Source organism: Sylvia atricapilla, chromosome 1 (assembly GCF_009819655.1).
Source record: "Sylvia atricapilla isolate bSylAtr1 chromosome 1, bSylAtr1.pri, whole genome shotgun sequence".
In the NCBI taxonomy this organism is placed as follows: Eukaryota; Metazoa; Chordata; class Aves; order Passeriformes; family Sylviidae; genus Sylvia; species Sylvia atricapilla.
In genome coordinates this window covers 48,069,584-48,092,419 of record NC_089140.1, presented here as the reverse complement: position 1 = coordinate 48,092,419, position 22,836 = coordinate 48,069,584, and the positions used below count along the sequence as shown (strand labels likewise).

The window sequence follows — 22,836 nt, the reverse complement described above, 5'->3', positions numbered from 1 at the left end:
AAGCCCAACTCCAGGCTCTCATGAGCTTCTTGAAGGCTGCTATGAGAGAGACTGAGTTCAAAAATTATGAACTCTTAAGAGTTAATACACCATTCAATTTGTTTGGAAAGGAACTAGGAAGAAAAAACAATATTCAGGATGTACGCAAAGGAACTTACCTGCTTTTTCTTATTTGCTATACAATTGGTTTTTCACTGTCTTGTTTTTCTTCAGAATCTTCATCAGAACCTGAAAAGGAAGACAAGAATGCTGTAGATCAGTTGAGAGAAATTAAAAGACACAAAAGTGTTAAGCTTTTTTTATTTGGACAAATTAGTCTGAATGTCTTTCATTTCTTGGAATAGCATATCTGCTGCATTTTGAAGTTCAAATTGTACAGAAACTGAATAAATTTACTCTTTCCAGGCTGATTTTCCACTGGCTACCTCCAGAATAGACATGGTTACCAAGTAACTAATCTTGAAGATGAAGGGTCACCCCATATAAAGAGGCGGTTCCAGGGTATGTCCCTGGAAATCTGTAGCTTCAGGGAAGACAAAAAGAGACAAATATGCAGAAAATTCCAACAGAACTCCTTTTAAATGTCACCTCCTAAAAGCTATAATTTGTTTTAAGAAATGTTGCCATATCAGCAGAGAGGTTTATTCCCTGCTGTATGATCACAGGGGATAGTTAATCTCTAAATATTTGTAAAAACGGTATATACGGCAAAGTGAGCAAAAATTGCTCTCTTAAAACAATCCATAGTTTGTCTTCTCAGAAAGAAATGCAGATTTTTCAAGAAAAATTTTAATTATGAGCTATTTTTACATTATCCAGCAGTTTCACTTTGTGATTGACTACCAGTGTGCGTTAGTTCAAATATATTAATCTGACTCTTCTTTTGTATCTCATGTCCGTAAGGGTCGCTTAAAATGTACTTGGCCGTCAGGGCAGACCTGGAGAATGCCACTGAGCTGTTACTGAATCCCATTGGATAAGCTGAAAGTAATGGCACACATGTAGTCAACACATTCATGCTGAGACACAATACCTCACTGCAACACTGACCCAGCCACAATGTCTAGAAAAATATGTTAGCTCCACTTACACTTTCTCTCACCCTCTGTCTTCTGTTGCTAAAAAACCACCACAAAACCCAGGCTGAACAGCTGAGTCCAGTACAATACTTCTATTATTCCTCAAAGCAGACCCATAGTTTTAGCTAAAATCCATGTTCACTTTGAATCATCGTTTATAATCGACACTAATGCTCTGTGACCCCTAGATGGAGCTCGAAGTCATTCACTAAGCCAAGATGCTCAGCACAGAGAAACCAGAGACAGAAACTAAAATGAAAAATATCACCAACAGGTATAACTCTATAATGCAAGACAGGCAAGCTTACCTGTAGCAATTAGAAGATATTATTTTAATTATATTGTAGTATACAGCACAGCTTTGCAGAGGAGGTTTACATATTAGGGAAAAAGACTGCTAGAGGATTTGGGGGTTCCTACTGCATTCTCAAGTAACTCAGATTGATTCAATCCATTAAGAAGTTACTTATTTATTTGAAATACTTGAGACACATTCTTGAATCTTGCAGTATTTACATTTATTTTTATTTAATCAACTCATATCTCAACTAGAACAAAGCACATGATATGCAGAATTAAGATGTACTTAACAATACCCACTGATTTATCTAACCAGACAGGTGAGAGCCTCTTTACAGAAAGAAGGCTTTTTGTTTTTGTTATGAGAAAAGAGAAGACGCTCTGATTGAAATTTCAGTTTGCCTTATAGCAGTTTCAGGTTCACTGTCTATCCTAAGACAATATAACTTTAGGCTAGATTAAAGAGTGCATTGCTGCATAAATGCTATTGCTGGGAGATAAGAGATCAGAAAGTCACAGAACATCTCAGGTTGGAAGGGACCTGTAAGGATCACCGATGGCAGAAGCAAAACGTAACTGCCTCCTTTCAGTTGTGGTGCCATTTTTTTCCAGACTCACCCTGCTTTTAGTCAGAACACGACTTAAAGTACACTAATCACATGTATTGTACCTCATCTGGTAAGCAGTAACTAAACTGAATTACTGAATAAAAAAGATTCTTGCATTTTAGGATGATAAATTCAGTTTTCATTCAAGAACCAAAAATATATTTTTTCCCTTTCCCCTTCCCCTCTTGAAGGGCGTGAAATATGCAGGGGTGTAAAGTGAGTATGAAAAATCTTTCACTAAGCAAACGTAACTACCTGCTACAGACTCAGGAGGAGAATAGAACTGCCCATCAGAGAGGACTCCTGGGTGAAGAAGAGCTGCTCGTTCTGAAGCATCCTGTGCTATCAAAAATCCTAAAAGAAAAAAAAATACCAGAAAATAATTCCCCAATGCTAACACATAAAATCTTAAAGATCAAATAGTGATGAAGAATCTTGAAGACTGATGTATTGTATTAGCATTCCTAAACAGTTACTTCTTTAAAAAAAATCTTTTTAAAAAGCATCAACAATTAATGTAACGCTTATGTCTTATATTTAAATGCTGGCAGCTAAGGTGACACACACTAGCAAAACAGAGACATTACATACATGAATTAAGCAATCTTTCTTTCTACTATGTATGATCACATGATTAAATTGCCATATGTAAATTCATTAATATTCACTGGCTTACTAAAACTTCTGAAATATATTTTTAATATATTAAAAGGTGCCATGCATAACTAAATAAATTATTTTCTCTCTTTGCCACTAAAACCCTTCACTAATGGCTTGCTTTCACCTATCTGTCTCAACATACTCAGTTTCTGCAACCATCATGAACTATTTGCATGTGTATGTATGGAATATTTTGTCTATGAATATTCAATATGAAAAAATGTAAAAGTCTCTGAACTAGTTAGATTTCTCACCTACTTAGATAACACTCTGATGCAGCTGTATTTCCTCATCTGCTCGTAAGATAAAAAAAGTTACTCAAAGTTTCCTTTTCTCCAGGCAAACCCCACTGTTCTCATTTAACCAACTTCTTTCTCAGACCAGTGAAAAAGAGGGAAGGGATCAAAGTAGAAAGACCACATTCAGAGCAGATAAAAATGGAGGCATCTATGCCCATGTGAAGTTTTTTGATTTACCTAACAGATAAACATGCCCTTCCAACAGAGTTTCAGACTGTACTTCAGGTAACGATGCATAAAAGATAGGTTGGTGTATAATTACTCTCCTGATGTTGAAACTCACAAGCATCTGTAAGTTTTCTTTCCCTCATCACTCAAGCAGTATTGTCTTTCAACTGAAACAGTGGATTTCCTCCATTTAGTCGAACATATTGAGTGCCAGATGACCTGCGTGCCTCATCTCAAAGCTTGAAATTCATATTGTTCTGGTATCATTCTCCCTGTGCATGAAACAGAACTCTCCACAACACTTCTTTGCTTTCCCCTTTCCACCTCAAAAGAAGAGTTAGTGACATTGAATTATTGTGTCTACTCTTTTTGTAAAAGAGGTGCCAGACACTTTATGCATTATTCACAAAATAAAGTTTTACAAGCCCAAGTCAGTTAAATTTTCATATCTCATGCATACAAAATTAAACACATTCCCAAGTGCTTGACAAATTGCTGATCTGGCCCTTCTAACTTTTAACTTTGGCTCCCTAAATTAATTAAAACCTCATTTCTTTGAAGGCATACGTTCCTTTCCCAAAGAGGAAAAATTCATGTCATGTGATTTACTTTTTTCCACAGCTCTTCAAATTTTGAGAAGCTGAAAAAAGCATTCTTCTGCCAGTTAAAATAGGATCAATTGTTGCCAACTGCAGTGATTGATGGGAAATATCACAAGCTTACTATTTTCTTCTTCAGCTTCTTGTGGTAACACTTTGAAGTCCAGGAACCAAGTTTCAATCCAGGCAAGTATGAAGGATATGATGGGCAGCACGTAGCCAAAAGCACCCTGTGAGAACAGCTAGAAAGAAAGAAAACATTACAAAAATTACTCTGAAGAATCTTGCTTTTAAGAAAACAAAGTAAAACAAACATTTGATTAGAATATATACCTGTGAAATAATTACTTTTGCTAATAAAAAGGCACTGGTCACTGCTGTTGTAAACTGAAAGAGACAGAACAGATAAACTAATAAATGGATTTAGTTTTTTGTTTCTGCCATTATCTATTAGTTGCAACTTTAAATATTTACTGACAACAGCAAGATCACACAGATTAATAAAACATAACATACATGATAAAATTAACTTAGTGCTATTAAACTAATCTTATAAATGATGGTTGTTAATACAAACACCTCCAAACATTGATTTCCATATAGCAGATAGCATTTGTATAGAATCTAAACTGCCTGAGTTATGTAAATTGTGATCTTAATGTGTAACGAAGATAGTGTACTTTATTCATCAAGTCCCTTAAAAAACCCCAACTATTTATCTATTTAGGAGAAAAGCAAACAAAAATTGTTCCAAATGCTTTTCACTACTGTCCAAATCAAAACATCCATTTCAAACAACTAAACATCTTTGTTGTAAATTGGAGTAAATTGGAATAAATATTTTAATTCATGAAGTGGTATTTTGAAAAATTGATTTTTTGAAGACTTGATACTCCCTGATATATTTTAAAGAATTGGCATGCTGAATAAAATACCTAAAAAACCCCAAAATCTGAAAAAGCAGTGAACAAGTACTGTTCACATAAGCAAGGCCTATGTATCTTCTACAGCATTTTGGGTCCAGCAATTCTTCAAATAACAGCAGAACCTACTTCTGTCAATCACAAGTAGGATGTTAAGATTCAAGGCTTTGGCAAAACCTTCAGTGAAGTTTTATGTACCTAATTACTCACTACCATGATGGGTTCACTCTCACCACCTTATAAACAAAGACATCAAGATGGAGGATTAAGAATTATTCTAAAGCTACACAACTAAGAGCATGGGCTCTTCAGAGGCATGCATTTAAAAATAAGCACAATCAGAGCATTGGCTACCATTATGAATTTGTGTTTGTGCCATGCTAGTAACACAATCTATAAAAATCATGGCATGTAGTCTCAGAGTACTAAGCAATCTGCATGCTACTCACTTGAAGAAAGTTACACATGAACATGTTCTACATGCACCTACCACAGTGTAAGGAAAAAAAGAAAAAGTCTGATTTACACAGCACTAAGCCATTGATAGGCTTGTATTACAACCTATACTATTGACTGGTGGAAGCACAAATTTTTCACCAAATTTTGCATTCTTTGTCATCCACACCATAGAGCTGCATTAAAGATATTGGCTTCAATCCACTGTGGTTGCCTACAGTTTATAGAACTTCCTTTTAAAGAAGTGATGTATATTCAACATTTTGCATTGGAGTATGATGCAATACAGGTGCTAGTATTCAATGGGTGGCACCTAAAACATTTTAAAGTAAGAACGTGGGACTTAATGGACACCTGGATGTCTGGCACAATAATGCCAATTCGTGTTTTTGAAGAAGGTTTGCTATTACATATGCAAATATATTTCCAACATTAATTAAAAAGTCTCAGAGGTAACAAGCAGTCATGACTAGCCATCCATACTGGAAAAATAAATCTTCAATTTGTATTAACATAATTCCTAATAAGAACCACACTCACTGTGCTCTTAAATTCTTGCCTTTAGGCTGAAAATCTTCCAGAGAACAAGTTTTTAATTTGTTACCATATAACAAATTTTTATATATACACCATCAAGATGATTCTTGACATACAAGCATTAAGAGGCATCTAAAATTTTGTCTGCTTGATCCATTCTAAGCAAAACTCCATTATGCTTGGCTACTACTCACAGCTATTGCCCACCAATGGCGCAGTCTGCACATTGCATATGCAAGTATTAACACCTTAAACCGAAAGACTGCCAGTAGCTATAGAGAGAGGAAAAAATATTGGTTGGTTAATTCAGAACACAGAAGAACCACGATATTCTCAGCTCACCAAAAGTACTACTTACAAAGAAACTTAAAACAGGACAGTCTAAGGTCTGTTACCTTGAAACAAATTTGAATGTGTCCTTATAAAACAGGAATAGAAGCTAATTTCCCATTTATAAAGCAAATGGCAACATCCACATGCCAACACAGGCTCAAATATGCAAGCATGTGCCATTCCACAAATTAGTTAGAAACATAAGAAAGCTATACAAAGTGTGTTCATGATCATTTCACCTGACTGGAATCTAAACAGTTAAATATGGATGCAGTTAATCCATCAAATACCATGTGCATCACTGATCTTAGCGGTGTGCTACTATACTTCCAGTATTTTGTGAAATATTAACATTGCAAAAATCAATTATTCTTTATGTAACTGCCGACAATAGCAAGTCATTCTATTTGGCAGTAGAGAAAGGTAAGTTATGGTATTTGTAGGCCAGAAAATTAAATTAAAGATCTCTGAATCATGGACCCCAAGCATCAATTTCCCTGTTCAGTTTTTGATAGTAGATTGTCTCCAACTTGTTTTAAAAAATTGTTCAGAATTGAAAAAATGTGAAAAAAATGCTTAAAAATGAAGAGAAATCAAAGACAGCCATGGCCGGAGGTATGATAAACCCATTTAATCTTATGCAAATGTGTAGTAGAAACAGAGGAAATCCTGTAAAAACTCACAAATAATTTTGAAAAATTTAAAGTTCCAGTCCCTTCCCAGGGAATAAAAATCTATTATTTTGCGTTACATGTTCTTCACTCTTGGTTCACCTACAGGATAAAGTAATTTCTAGAGCATCAACGTTTACAGATAACATTTTTATTTTTTGCCTTCTGCAGTATGGGATATCATGGAGAACCTGCCAGCAAAACAATGAGGAAAGGGAGAAGGAGCACAGTTTGCTAGCTTATAAAATTTTTGAATCTAGTACGTAAGTTCATTTTACATAGCAAATGTCCAATGCAGAAGTAAGGAAGGGTTTTTAGACCAGTTTCAAAGAGATCAGTGTAAAATGACTGATACCAAACCAAGTCATTTCTGCAAGGCAAGCAAGATCTGGTAGAATTAACAATCTTGCCATTTAGAAGAACTGTAAAGAAACAGCTTTTATTAGACCATGCAGTGCAAAATGCATTGCAACTACAGAGCGACAGCTCTGCCTAAAGAAAGAAATTTCCTAATGCAATAGAGTTCCTCTTATGTGCCTAAGTACTTAAACATAGTAAAGGAGAATCATACTTCACCTCAGCTCTTTCTACTGTTTGAGGTAAAAAACAAAACTCTGAAAAACCTGCCCTGTGCAGGCCACCCTAGGAACAAGTCTCTCCTCACTGCAGTCACCTTATGCCCAAGGAAGGACAAAAAAGTCTGTTTAAGCAAAATTACTTTAGAGCTGGAGGGCTATGGGTATTGTCCTCTTAATGAATTACCTTATGTGACATCAAAGTCACATTCTTGACTGGGTTTTCCATCTGCTTTTCCACACACCCCAAAGCTAAAGATGCAAATCAATTGGCCCTAAAGCATTCCTATCCACAGGCTGCATGAGCCTGATGCCAGAACAGGACTGGGCAACCCCTAGATGGGTGAAACTTGGTCCTTCTGGTATAAATTTGCAAGAAAAAAATCAACCCTTTTACAAGACTCAGACTAGGAAACATCTGTGGAAGGAGGATAGGGAAAACTATACTTTTACTGCTCCTTTTTCTTTTTTTAAGAACACTTACAAATATATCAAAATATGAAGAAGAGTAGTCATAATGTAGGACTTCTTTCTCTAAGGTAGTCTCAATGCCTCCTTTTACCTACAAAGGAACAACAACACACACAGCTTCAGAAAACAAAATACACACACAAAAATGAAGAGTAAAACTAGTAATTCCCTGCTGATATACAGGAAGATTATTAAACTAAATACAGAAGAGCTGTCAGCCAAGAATGATAATGTCAAGACTACTGTTGTTATTTGTTTTTCAAGATTACATAGGCTTTTCAAAGTGAAAACATTTAGGATTATTATCTGGTTTAGGCAAGCTACATTTTAGGCAAAATAAAAGCAAACAAGTTACTGAGGAAGGAATAAATGATTAAATGTTAAGATCTGTTACATGAACTCACAAAGCATTTTACTTCTTAAAAGGAGGATCAAAACAGCTTATCCAAAAGCCAACCATAACCCAGTTCTAGTTAGTCACATGTTAGCGAATAGGAAACAGAACAGAAACTGAATTCATACTTCAGATCTCTTCCTTATCAGCCTTCATACGACTTGTTACGAAAGCTGAGCCAAAGATCCACAGTAAAAAAGCAGAAGCTGCAACTATTAGACTAACCTCGCACAAATAACTAACATTCAAATTTATTTCTTCCATTTCCTGATGAGATTCAAAATTAGATCTTCCTTAGATACCATGTTTCTTTCTAGTGGAAGGTTTCTACTGTTCAAACTGGCCTTGTAAGAAAATAATTTAGGGTGTATTGGCTCAGAGAATTAGAGGAGTATCTATCTTAGTTGAAAATGGAAAACCTCAGTGTCCATCTCCTATTGTTTTTCCTATAAAATTCCATAATTAGGTACTGCAGGATATAGTTATGTAAAACAACACCAACAGAAGCCTTAGTATTGAGTTTGACTACTGTCATCTTTTTAAGGAAAGGGACTACCAAAGCACACCAACAACATATGCTCACTGTCTCAAAGCAATGCAGTCTACACACATCCACACTTTTCCAACTATACTGCTGGACAGTGTTTGACTGAGACTAGTCACTCTAACTCTGAATTTCTTCTATTTCTTCTCCTCTCCCTTCCCTCTATGGCTACCTAAACCACTTTCTAAATACCGTTTTTCTTTGGTTGGTCTACTGCATCAAGTGTAATTATCTGTTTCCAGCATAAATAAGGAAGATCAACTTCCCCCACTCCAAGCTGTTCATCACTGTGTGGCTGTGTGAGTACCATGTTAACATAAGGATAAACAGGGAACCATGGAAGCCTTGATTTTTGCTCAAAATGCCATGGAGCAAATCCCCAAAGCACTTAACAATAAACTACACTACACCTAAGGAAACTGGAAAATGGCAACAAAGTGAAAACAATGTTTACAGGAACTCTCACAGCAATTCTGACCCATGACTTACGCACCAATAATATACAGTCCTAACACAATGCTATTTAACTTCCCAGCAAAAAAAGCAATCCAAAGAAAAACAGAACAAAAAACATAAGGACATGTCAGATCCCAGATACCAAATTTTACTTTCTAATATCACTGACTACTAAGGACAAAACCTGGCTTTTATTCTTGCTCACACACGGCGGCATAGGACACCCGTTCGTAATATGTTGTCCTGAAAACTGAGTTTTTGCAAAGAAAACTGCTGTGATCTTGAGGTCTCTTGATGCATTCATTCAAAATGAAACATCATGGTAACATGAGTTGGTAGCATTTTCTATTTAGAGTCTTCAATATTCTGAGAGCACTCATATGAAAATCTGTACACTGAAACCTCAACAAGAGATATAAACCCACTCTGTTCCTTAGTTGTACAAGCTGTTGAGACACAGGCCTAAAAAAAGAACTGCATAAGAACACTATGCTACAAACATTTTCCACCTAGAGAGAAAACAGAAGGTCTAGTCCTAAAATTCTATCATTCAGGCAAGCAAAATCTGCTTTCTCAAATTAAATCAGAACGAATATTTTTCACTGTATCAATGAGCTATTGAACAGTCAGCTCGTGAAGCTTCATAAGGTAAATTAAAAACAAAGATTATTTATCTAATAATGAAATGCTGATAAAAATGTTTATTCAAGATCTTTCTTTCCAGAAAAGGGAAAAACTCCCTAATGCGTCCTTTCTTAAATGCAAACTAGATTATAGCTTAAAACCTAGCTCAAGAACTAGGATGCTACTAGTGAAATAACAAAAATGAGCTATCCCATTGCTTTCTGGAAATTTTAGGAGAACAGCTTCATTTTCCAGATTACAAATGCTGGAGTTAAAAGGTGGCAATTGTGGGAGTTCGTTGTTTAAATGCACTCTGCTATCCATAATGTATAACACACCAAGTTTACATCAAAGAAAATACATCACAACAAAAGAAAAGTTTTGGCCATTAGAAGTCTTTTCAGAGACTAACATCTCAGTGAAATGTCACTGACCTTAAGTTATTCAGAAAGCAAAGTTTTGAATCCTATTGAAACTCACACTTCTTGCTAAATTCAAAGATGTACAGTAACATTTTTGTTTATTTGATGCCTGAAGACTACACTGGATTTCCAGTGTTTTTTTCAGCATGGTTCACATGCTGAAAAACATCTAGAGGCTTCATAATAAGAAGATAAACAAATATCCTAATGAATAAAAGTACATGCAGTTGAGTAGGTACTGTGTTCATGGAAGCTTAAAAGTAATAAACTGCTTAAACTTAAATAGATACAAATAACACAATTTTGGATAGAAAAGGGCAACTTATTAACCATCTCTGAAACTAATAAATACTTTATATTAATGTCTAAGGGTAGGAACTGAAAAGACAACTCACATTTAATTCTATTATCCACAGTAAGGTTATGAATAAGAGATCAAATGTAACAAACAAACAGAAAGTCCTTCTGACATCTGATATGCCTTTCTTCTCCCTGCCTTCATATGACTCAATCCTTGCCATCAGCTGCGTGGGGTTGATGGAGTGGACATCCCGCAAGGAAGGACAAGATTCCACACTGCTACTGTGAGCATTTTCTGCATCAGCTGGGACACGATTCATCCTGTGTTCGCTTAGAGTGGTCTTCTTCCAGTTTCACCATTACTAGAAGGCTGATCCATACAGGAAGAATTTCTGAACAAACAAACAAAACCACATGAATCACCAAACCCCCATAATTCCAACAAGTATTTTCATCTTACAATGTCAATCCTCTTTTTGCTAAACTAATGTTTAAGAGAATTAGGCAAGTATGTCCTAGAAATTGTTTCCAACACAGTATCGAGTTCTTCTTCATCTCTCAGAGGATTTGTGAAGCAAGATAATTAATGTTCAATTAGGCCATTTGAAATAAGGGAGCACTGTCTAGATTTAGAAGGGTCATTTCTCCACGCTGTTAGAGTGAGATCATTGAGCAGAACGAATAAAAAGCATAATGCTGTGCATCCTTTAAGGTTTTCAATACTGATTTAAATGCTCTCAACAAATAGGAAGACAACTTAAAGAACTTCCACATAAAATCCCTGAAAAACAGCTGTGTTACATATTGGCACATGCAGAGCTGACACAAACAAAAAATTAAAAGTCCATTAAAATCCCTGGGGAGAGTAGTAATCCTTCTATAAAGCATATAGACTGCTATTTTCCCTGTAAATGCATCTGCTATAGCAACTTACATTGCCAGACAGTTTCTCCATGAATAAAAGTGTGTGTAACTAGTGGTTAAAGGTAATGCAATTATCCTAGGTCTCTTCTGACTACAAGGCTTTTAAAAGAATTTTCAGGCTGAATTTCTGTAAAACTGGAGCAGTTTAATGCATGATTCACTCAAATCCTCCATGAGAACATTTGTCCAATTAAAGGCCCTAGAAGAGGTGGACTCAAAAGTCACAAAAGTTTAATGGAAAAACACAGAAAATTTAATTTTATGCAAAATACTCAGATGATTAAGCTATACATCCTGCAGTACAAACCACATCAGGCACATTTTTGTAATGCTGAGGGAATAGCTTTTTGAAACTCAAGAACAAAACTTTGCCTCCTCCTGGGTGGACTGTCTTTCAGTAAATGGCATGAGAAATTCTTCCCACTCCTGCCTTTCAACAGCATTTCAACTCCAAGGCTGCAAGAACAGTCAGTCAAAGCCCAACAGGGGATCTGCAACACACCAGGAAGCAAACATAAGGGAGGATACAAGGACACAGGGGAAAAGTAAAGGTGGTGTGGGGAGCTGCCAGAGCACACACATCACAGCTGAAGGAGACATAGGCCAGCCAGGCATGATCAGTGCCCAGGTCAAGTCACACAGAAGAGCCTTTAAGAAATTCAAAGCACCAGGCAAGGGTAGACAAGCATAAGGCATCCTTAAATCTTCCTTCTTTGTTTCCACAGCAGCTGCTGCTTGAAACATGGCTGGCAAAGAGCTGTAGAGAAGGCAGACTCAGGTGATGTGTGTTTGGTCAGGTGTCTTGAGCACTACAGTGAACTTTGGGCCACCTGAACCCGAGGGTGTGAGCAGAATTGCTGCACTCCAGTGCTATAAATAGCACTTGCTTTGTACTGAAGACCCTCACACTGAAATGCCCTGCTGTGTAACAGCAGCCCATAGGAAAACCCGGTTTGGGATGAGATATAAACCTCAGATCAGGCCATCAGTGGCCATAGTAAAAATAAAAACAAAATAAAAAGACAAGTGACACCTGAACCTCCAAAGAAACTTTCATCTACATTGGCTAAAACATTTATTTTATTTTGATGTGGCCTCAGTAACAATTATATAGGAAGTTGCTACTTCCAGTCTGGATTGTTGCTAGACACAGCACAGTATGGGAATGCAATTACTACAGCCAGAGTGAATTGTTTCAGAATGTGCTAGTTCAGCATCCGACTGCCTTATGGAGCCCTCTGCAAGGAGAAAATCATGGTATTAAAATGCACTGTTTAAATGGCTGCCAGTTTGTTTTCAAGCATGACTCAAAATGTCAGATTCAGCTTATAAATTCCATGTACTTTGAAATCCTTGCTACTGACAGACTGTTTTTTGCCACAAAGTCCCCTAGACAGAGAATACTCAGAGTAAGGGAATTTGTCCCTAGTCTTGTTCTGCCTGCTGACCATCAGCTGCTGACCAAATCCGCCACGTTTGGACACATGGCTGGGCGTCTCTTGTGACACTAAGCTAGCATCAAGATGTTGTGATCCTTTAACTGAACAGACATAGCTTGGCAGCTTTCTGCATTCATTGCAACAGCTCTGCAAACTGAATTAACCACCAAGTGTGTGCTAGAGGATTGTTTCCCAAAGTTTCTTTCATTAATTGAAATAAAAAGTTTCTTCATACCTGAATGACATAATCAGTCATTCCACCACACCAACATTCTCAGATGGTTTCAGGTGGGTGAGCAAAAAAAATCTTAAATCCTTCTTGGCAACTGCCTTACAGGCACATGGGGACTATTAAAAAGCAGCACTTCCATTTTAGTGTTGGATGGCGACTTGGCCAGACACTTTTATACCCATCTCAGCATTACCAGCAACAACATTTCTCCTCCCTTGCACTTCCAAAGCACTGATCATGCCCTGGCTCTCCTGCCTATTACAAGTATGCAATGGGAGTGAGCTCCGTTCTCCCCTTGGCTCCATTTCTCCAGGGGTTCTTGCTTGTGCAAAACAGCCTGTGCTTGGAAGAACTCCATGAGGAGCTGCCACTTTTCAGCACTCCATGTGAGCAGTACAAGCACCAGGCAGGCACAAGAGTGCTTTTCATGCATCCCTGGGCAAGAAACTCAGTGGTGGAACAAGTTTAGGAAGGCAAAAAAGGTGTGTTTGTCATTGAGATGTGTCACACTTTTTAAAATACCACACAATTCTTTTGCATGTGACTGTTACTGATCTTTATTCTTGCTATTCAGGAAGCAGAGACTGCTTGGCCTGAATTCATGCTGCCATATTACTCATGTTTTTGCATCCAAAGTGATACATGACATTGTTATTGTTCTATTGACATGATTATTGTTCTTTCTAAAAACTAAAATAATTTAGAATCAGAGAAAAAAAATTATGAACCAGATGTAAGAATGTTTGGGGTTTGGGTTTTTGAAAGCCAAAATGCAAATTCATACATAAAAAATGTCATTATCAAATAAAGAGAGAAAGTCACATTCTTACAACTTCGAAGGTTTTTTTCCAGGAAAGAACCTTCTTTGTGCATCAGTCAATTATCAACTTTCCTGTTTCTGGTAAAGGTTAATACTTTTTATATAACTTTCAGGGTGTTTTTACAGTATTAGTAACATATTTTCAAGACCGCTGTATCATCTCTGGCTTGACTCACAGTCAGACTGCCTCTGATTTGAAGGATACTGGGTTCATCTGGCACCACTTCTTTTGGCTCCAGGCAGTCCCTTTGTTTGGGTTATTCTAAATGGCAGGGATCAGGAAGGATGTGTGGCAAGACAAACACATCCTATGAAGAAGTGATGTTTAGAGACCAGCATGTTCATTTTCTGCAGAGCCTGGATGCAGGACTCTCATAAGAAAGACAAAAAAACCCATAATTCAGAATGTTCCACGAAGCTCTATGGGCAAACTTGCCTGGAGAGGTGGAGTTCATAACAACTGTGTTGGATACAAACCGTGCCATTAACTCCAAGAGATGTGAGTGAAATAGAAATCTGTTCTCCCCACACAGTCCCACCAGCAAATGGCTCTCCACAAGATGTAGGGGATTTGCAATGTTCTGCAGCTCTCTGACTTTCCTTTGCCATACTTCAAGTGATGGTTTTTCAAGCTAAACTGAGGATTGCATTAACCTGCTCCTGGCTGCACCTGCACATTGTGATAATGCTTGTAAACATCTGTTCTGAAAGAGCCAGAAAAATAAAAACCTGTTTCCAGCATATCTCTTATGTTATGTGTTTTTGAAAGTGTTTTCAAAGCTAAAAAAAATCCCTGGCATTTCAGACAAATAACAGTCTTATTGTTATTTGACTCATAATGAGTGCAGTTGAAAGGGACAGAAAACAATAACCTTATCCAACTGCCTGACCACTTCAGGGCTGACCAAAAGTTTAAGTATGACATTAGGGGCGATGTCTAAATGCCTCTTAAACACTGACAGACTTGGGGCATCAACCGCTTCTCAAAGAAAATTCTTCCACAACTTGACAACACTCCTGGTAAAGAAATGTTTCCTCATGTCAAATCTGAACCTGTCCTGATGGATGCTGCTTTCAGCCATTCCCACATGCCCTGGTACTAGGTACTGCTGAGAAGAGATCAGCAACTTCCCTCTCCACCACCTCAGGAAGCTGCAAAGACAGTGTGGTCACCCCTCAGCCTCCTTCTCTCCAAACTAGATGAACTCTGTGTCTTAAGTTTCTTCTCACAGGGTGTTACTACTTCTAGCTCTTCAAACAGCTTCAGTGCCCTCCTCTTGCACACATTCATTTAAGGTTCTTCACACCCCTTTTAAATTTTGGGGCCCTGAAGTGCACGGAGTACTCAAAATGAAGTTGCAGCAGTGCTAAATAGAGTGGGATGATCACTCCTTTGGACCAGTTGGTAGTGCTGTATTTGCAGGTTTGCCACTGCTGACTTTGACCCTGATGTCAGCCAGCATCCCCAGACCCATTTCTGCGGTGCTGCTTCCCAGCCACTCCTCTAGATGGGTTGTTCAGCACTCCAACCCATCCATATCCCTCTCCAAGGCCTCTTGTCCCTTGAGAGTGTCAACAGCACCTCTCACTTAGGCACCATCAGCCAACTTGCTGACAGTGCATTTGACTGCTGCCTCCAGATCTTTTAAAACTTTAAACAGATCTGCCCTCGGGATGGAGCCCTGAGGAATACTACTGGTGACTGGTCTCCAGCCCCATTCCCACCAACCCTCTGAGCCCTGCCCTTCAGCCAGTTCTTCCAGCACACCATCTACTGCTCACTTCACAGTCAGACATGTCCAGAAGGATGCTGGGAGGTACAATACCAAACACCTTAATAAAATCCAGGAAAACTACATTCACTATCTTCCCTTCATCTACTAGGCAGGTGAAATGACAGAATCTACAAGGTTATTGAAGTGTCAAAACATTTAAGAGGGAAATAAAACTTATGAAATAAGAATCCACATTAGTATATTTGTGATATACCTTCTTCTCATTTCCCCTGATTTTAAAAGATGTAAGGTTTTAATGGGGTTTTTTAGTTGTTTTCTTCATAAAAATATATATTTACTCAACTACCACTAAAATATTTAGCTATCTAAGTTTTCTGTGCTGATCTACTCAAAGTCATAGACAACAGCAGCATATTTTTCCTGGAAAGAATGTTTGTATCTATTTAAATTAAAGATCTGTTTTGTCTTTTTTTTTCTTTTTTTTTTTTTTTTTAACACTTAATCATTATGGTCATAATTCAAGCTTCCAAACAGAGAATTAAATTCTCAAAGTTGCTAGTGAAATACAGATTTTACACTTATCAATAGTATTAACTAGTATAATAAGTGAAAACTAAAGGAATTAAAATTATCAAGCTTAGGACAGCTGTCTTTCCCTGCCCTCAAAGTCTAATAAGATTTTAACAATACATGGTGAGAGCTTGGCCATGATTTCAAGCTACATTTACAATTAACATCATTATTTTCATTCATACTGACAGAAGCAGATGGCACACACTGCATGTGTCAATTTTACACATATCTTACAGATGCAACATCAGAATGTTACATCTCTTTTCTATCATTATTCTACCCCTATTCTTCCAGTTTATTGTCCTTGGTTTAAATTATTTTTGTTTACTATATTCCTGTATCATACATGAGCAACAGCACCATATATGACACATTTTTCTTTCCAAGAAAAAAACCCACACAGTAGAACTTAACTGAGAAGAGATGACAGCATTAAAAAAGAAGAAGAAAAAAAAAAGCTTACTCAGAGGCTACCAGCAACTCAACAAAATCAAAACTTAAAGTGTCAAAAGGAAGTAATCTGGAAAAGGCAATGTTAATTTAGGTTAAAATATCAGAGAAGTCACATTTGCATAAAGTAACTAGGTACACAATGTCAAATTGTGTCACACCATACTGAACACCTAGAATACTTAACTATATGTGTCCTGACAACACCAAATATGGCCCAAAACCTCCCACCATAAACAGCTTTTCTGTGAATGTTAAAAAAGTCATCTGAAAATACTTCTTTTTTCCAATTAGTAAAATAGAATGACATGGCCAATACAGCAGCCAAGATGCTGAAGTAGTCTGAAAAGTACAGAGTTGTAGAGAAGCTGACACTGAAATAACAGCAATTTGCACTCATAACAAAACAAACAAACAAAAAACCACACACACACACCCCAAAAAAAAGCATTTCCTTTCTAAAAACTTTCCTCATAGGGATTACAGGGAGACAAATAAAACATTCCAGTTCCTTACCAAAGGAGCTATTTTCTGATAAAAGGGCTGACACTGCTGCTTACACTACCTGCTATTCTGTAAGAGTGGACTACATGGCACAGATAAACCCAAAATTTATCACAAGAACAGAGCTTAATACAGTAATTGGTATTATAACATTAACATTCAAATATTTAAGTTCTACGTAAAGACAGTTTCAGACAATTTCAACATACCTGAAGAAAAATGGTCTTGAACCATTGTTTGCTGTCTTACCATCATGAAGGCCAACTTCATTCTTTATCTAGGCATAGACACAAATTACCCTAGCCAACACCTTGGACAGAATATAAAATTATCTGTAAAGACTCCTTACTGGAAGTCCAAGAAACTGAGAGTTTCTGGTATGAACCTGTAGGAGTGTTAGCAGAATGCTCTCAGTGTGCTTTCTGACAGTACCAGACACACCATGATTAAGAGACAGCAGAGATAAAACTTATCTGAATTAGAAAAAAATCTAATGAAGATGAAATAATGCTAATTATAAATCAAGGGGGGGAAAAAATACCATAGAGCTGGAGACTGCCTCCAAAGCTTACCTGGACACATTTTTTACAGTTTTCCACTATACATAAACAAAACTCACTCCGCTGACATACACTGACCCTCTTCTGTTTATATAACTAGAAGAACTAATTTTCCTGAAATCCACTTGTAGCAGATACATTACTAGTGACCTCCTGATAGTTACTGCTCCTGTTCCTGAAGGGCACTTAAATCCCTTCCTTCCAGGCTGCACTCATTCAGTCTCTAGCTGTAACACATCATTGCCTCAGAAACATTTTAATGTTTCAATGCCTTTTAAAACACCCTCTGAAGCACTGTTCTGTTCAAAACAAACGTTCCTTAGTGAACACAAAGGGATATTAAAAAAAAACAAACAAAACACCACCAACAAAAGGCCCCCAAACCTGGGCCAGACACTTTAATCAAAGTAATACTGAAAAATTCAAACTGATGCACACCCACAAAATTCCCCGAACATAAGCAGAAGATACTGTAGAGTGCTTTGGCAATATTCTAGCTTTTCAATTAGGCAACACAGCAGGAATTACAAGTTACAAATATGTAACCCATTTAAGGACTGGGAAGGTTTCCTACTGGAGGGGAAGGGCAAGATTTACCAGCATACTTTACCAGAGCTCTTCATAAATAAGAGTTTGGCTCTATCTGAGTGTTTAGAACTAGAGTAGCTCTGCTTTATCTGAAATAGCAGCTTTTACCATAAGTAACCTGGCTGTGTAAAAACAAAACCAAAACAACAAACCACCAATTTCCTTGAGAAAAATGTTTCCTCAATTTCCTATGCTCCAGCAGTGACCTGACAAAAGTAAGAGGGCAATTGCACACATTTGTACTGAATAATATTTTTTCTCAGAGCATTGAAATAAAGTGAAAAAGAGAAAGGGGAAAAAAAAAAAAAAAAAAAAAAAAAGGAAATACATTTTTTAGGTTAGTAGAGCATCTGAGGAAACAGCAGTGTCACCTTTCTCCATCCCAAGAGTGAGACTCATAGATTCAGAAAGTCAAATCAAAGTGCTCCAACCTTGGACTAGTTTTCCCTGCAGCAGAAAAATCCCTGTTACTAAGCCAAGTCCTGCAAAACACTATGTCCTTTTCAAAACACTCCATTTCTTATTCTGTAAGAGCTGAGAAAAATGGCAGAGTAAACAGCTTGTAAATTTGGCATCAGCATTGTCCTTCCTTTCATCTCCATTGTCTCTTCCCCTCTGGACTCCTTCTTAACAGCATATCCCAGACTTTTACTTTTAAAATGAGCTCAAACCAGAATGAATGACCCATACAGGGATCAAACCTGAGTACTGGAATTATTGGAACCATGCTCTGAACAACTGAGCTAATATGCAACTATATTCTATTTTAAGAAAATACTAGAAACTAGCAAAAAGGATGCACCATAACATGTTCCAAAGATCTGCCTCAGATCTCAGCTGCACTCAAGATTCTTAAGCATTGCAAACTACAAAACTGAATTCTGTGTGCGTTATCACTGTCAGGTCCTTAGAACACAGAGAAAGTATCCTAGTTATAGAACTGACAACATATCATCCCATTTACAGCCTAAACATTCCAACTGATAGTAATCACTTCATAGAACCAGAAAATGCTATGGATTGGAATGGACCTTGAAGACCATCCAGTCCCAACTCTTACTTAATTAATTATGAAACCAAAATTACAGTTTTCTTAAAAAAAAACATAACCTTTTCTTTTGGTTTAAATGTTCTGGACTAATCTTGCCAAAGACTTGAAACTATATCAGGATTTTAAGGTTCAATACAATCACCTCCCCAATTATATTAACACATGTATACAGTATTTTTGTATGTTTTACGTACACATACACATTCCAGTCACAAGCAAAACCTGCACACAATAAAAAATATAAAGAAAAAAAAAAAGCTAACGATTTCTTGCAAAAGCAGGGAGGGAGAGGTGGGCATAAAGGGGAACTGATACAAAAATAAGGAAAAGACAGTTAAAAAACCTCCAACGAATCTGGTATTAACTCTTCTTCACCTCTGTTACCTCCTCTCTGAAGCTGATTTTGTAGCTCACAGAAATTAAAATTTCATGGCAAACTTTCTCCATTAAACACCAAATAAGCAATAAGGGCTTAATATCCATTCAGTTTCTCAGAGTTAACTCTGGGCCAAAGAAACCATTTAGATATCAAAAGCATTTTGATACCAATTTTATCACATCTGCATTTCTCTAAGTACAAAACAATTTTTTAAAGATGCCAAACACCTGATTGATTGCCTCAAACATCAAGCATGATATTGGTTTATAACACTGACTACTCCTATGTATTTGTTTGGTTTTTTCCTAAATTAACGACAATGAAATGTCCCAAGGCTGCTAGCCAGATACTACTTGAACAAGAAAAGCTATTCTTTTGCTAGCACAGAACTGTAGAACTCCTCCTGAAATAGCTCAGGCATTTTATGTATTAGTGAGAACACTTAGGATTCTGTCACTCCCTCAAAAACTATTCCACAAAATGGTGCAGAAGTTAATTCAAACCCCTGAAAATTCTCCAGAGGTCTTAAAGAAAACAGCACTTCAGGAAACTGACATCCATTTCAGATTAAGATAAACTTTTGTAAGATTTTTTTCACTCTTAACTCCTCTTTTACAGCTTTTGAAGGTACTTGAAAACAAAAAAGAACATTCAGGTTTTACATTCTAGCTCTACTTTTCTTCTTAGAGGACACTGTAAGGAAACAATTACCTAGTCTAAGGAGCAAGAAGTTCCAGCAAAGACCTATATCTGAACCTTCAGAAGAAAATACTTATTTTAACATACCTCCACATAATTTATCTAATTTTTCTGTCAGTGCAAGATAGAAATTAACTCCTGATGTCTGAAGTAATGCTATTTTAGGGCTTCAGCTGATAACTAAGTAGTTGAGCTTAATACGAAAAGCACAGTATCTTCATCAAGAAGATACTTGGTTCTTTTCGATTCCAAGATTACTTTTTTAAACTTTTCATTTTTAATTCTACTCCTTGTGGAATTTAAGACAGCAAGGCTTAGAGGTAAAGTATAAGTTGTCTTTTAACACAGTTGCTAACAATTCCAAATTAAGAACAGATATTTGGCAGATACAGTTAAATTAGAGAATGTTTAACATGCAACAAATCTGTGATCCTTCAAAATGACTCATCTGATTTACTGGATGCTGTTGCCTAATCATGAGAAATCACAGTCCCTGCTATCAAAAGTGTGATTTACCATTACCATGTCATCAATACCTTCTGCAAAATCACTGGTAATATCGTGCATGTTGACTTAATTCACTGAGTGAAATCCATTAGTCGTGCTTACTAGAAACTAGGTTTGGCCCTGTAAAACATTTTAACAAGGATATGTTAGTAACTGTATATTTAGCTAGGATGCTCTGGTAAAGTTTTAAAATGTTAAAGTCCAAATACATTCTTTCTCATGAAGGAAGGCCTAGAACAATTGTGCTAAATTCACTTTGAAAAAAATCATGGCTAAACACTTGAGTATTTATGAAAATTGGACCACATTGCATCAGCACAACCACACTCAAGCACAAATGCACCAAAAAGAATGCCTAATCCATCTGAACTGAGTTTAGTATTTCACAAATTCCACCACTGTTAAAAGGTTGTATATTTCTTTCTCAACACACCAAGTCTATAGAAAGCAACATTCATCCTGAAAAAGTCTAACACATGAATAACAAAAAAACCCTTAAAATTACGGATTTGTGCCACAACAAGAGGATCACTGGTGCATTTTATGCAAAGCATCTGGGCATGAACAGCATCAGCAAACAAACAAACAAACCCCAAATCACTCTGCATCTGGCCTACTTAAAACTGCAAAGCTGACGAAAAAATCTACTAAAAATAGTAGCACCACTACGGACTTATAAATAGAAATGAGCCTTCTCACAATGTTGGATTCACTAACAGTGTCCCAAAACACTATGATTTTAGGCACAAAATGACAACTTTCATCGCAATTAATATTCAACACAATACGTATAATATGCAGATATTATATAAACCAAGATGACAAATGCGCACAGTAAAAAGTATTGACAACGTTGTGCAAAAATACAGTGATGGTCTTATGCCTATGTCTTATGTCTTTAAGCACAATAACACGATTTAAAAACAAGCAAACAAGCTCTTCAAACAAGTTTAGTATTTGTGGCGAATATTTTCCAGGTTAAAGTCGACCACTGTGTGTCTACTTACAGCCGACTACAGCGACCTGCTGAGTGTTAGCACTCCATCAATGAGTAACTTGAACTGCTGCTGGACACCAAAGGCGAGGGTTTGACCCGCTCTCTCTGCAGACGCACCAGCGTCACCCTCAACGCACATTAAAAACGCTGCACTTCAGCAATGAATGACCCACTTTAAATTCGGATGCTGAACGCAGGCAGTGCCTCTCCGAAGCTGCCTAAATTCAGCCCGACGCTAAAATTAACCCTCAGCGCAACATTTCCCCGCGATGGAGGCCGGAGGTTCGCAGGGCCCGGCTCTCTCACACTGTTAACCAGCAGGACAAAGAGGTCGCCGTACCTCCGTGAGGATGGATTTTCTGGGCTCGGATCGCAAGGGGAGAGGAAAAACAAACCTCCTCCGGGCCTGCCAGCAGAAGGAGAGGCTCCGGGAATGCGGGAGAGGCGGCCCTGCCCGCTGAGCATCCCTGAGCGCCGCAGGCACCCCCTTCCCGGAGAGAGACCCCCTTCCCGGAGAGGGATCGCCTTCCCGGAGAGAGATCCTCTTCCCAGAACCAGACCCCCGCCCCGCTCCGCCCGCCTCCCGGGACATGATCGCCTTCCTCTTCTTCCTCTTCCTCTCCCTGGCCCCCCTCGCCCCAGCAGGTCAGCGGGCTGCGTACCGAGGGGGACATACCCGCGCCCTCCCCGGAAAAAGCGGCGGCACTGCCACAGGAGGAAGTGGGGAAAGGAAAGGGAAGGGAAGAGAAGAGAAGGGAAGGGAAGGAAGGGAGGGAGGGCCGAGCCGCGCCGCAGCGGCCCCGCCGGCCCTCTGCCAGCAACACGCCCGCATGCCTCTGGGTCTATTCCCCCCCGCGTTCCCTCTACCCCCCGCTCCGACCCAGGGGGCAGCGAGCTCACCCCGGCGCGCCGCTCCGGCCCCGCAGAGACCGCCCCGCAGAGACCGCCCCGCCGCACC

General features: G+C 38.0%; 1 protein-coding gene across 5 annotated transcripts; it reads right to left on the bottom strand.

The window, feature by feature from the left end:
* Positions 1-158: 158 nt before the first annotated feature.
* STARD3NL (STARD3 N-terminal like) lies at positions 159-22,816 on the bottom strand. Of its 5 annotated transcripts, none has more exons than XM_066322014.1 (8): positions 22,779-22,816; positions 10,515-10,811; positions 7,693-7,770; positions 5,824-5,901; positions 4,047-4,100; positions 3,838-3,955; positions 2,243-2,341; positions 159-228 (listed from the first exon to the last, which is right to left on the bottom strand). In XM_066322014.1, exons 2-8 carry the CDS (start codon positions 10,737-10,739, stop codon positions 176-178), a joined length of 705 nt encoding a protein of 234 aa, XP_066178111.1. In that variant the 5' UTR covers positions 10,740-10,811; positions 22,779-22,816; the 3' UTR covers positions 159-175. The 5 variants fall into 5 exon arrangements, with proteins under 5 accessions (XP_066178111.1, XP_066178119.1, XP_066178128.1 ...); XM_066322022.1 differs by lacking the exon at positions 22,779-22,816 and adding an exon at positions 22,541-22,559; XM_066322031.1 differs by lacking the exon at positions 22,779-22,816 and adding an exon at positions 22,219-22,329.
* Between the last annotated feature and the right edge of the window lie 20 nt (positions 22,817-22,836).

Excerpts from the sequence above, each read along its gene's own strand:
- STARD3NL (XM_066322014.1), bottom strand. The coding sequence starts at position 10,739 with ATGAATCGTGTCCCAGCTGATGCAGAAAATGCTCACAGTAGCAGTGTG. Across the intron at positions 3,956-4,046 it reads CAAAAGTAATTATTTCACAG|CTGTTCTCACAGGGTGCTTT; the intron begins GTATATATTCTA and ends CTTTCTTTCTAG. Across the intron at positions 229-2,242 it reads TCCTCCTGAGTCTGTAGCAG|GTTCTGATGAAGATTCTGAA; the intron begins GTAGTTACGTTT and ends CTTCCTTTTCAG.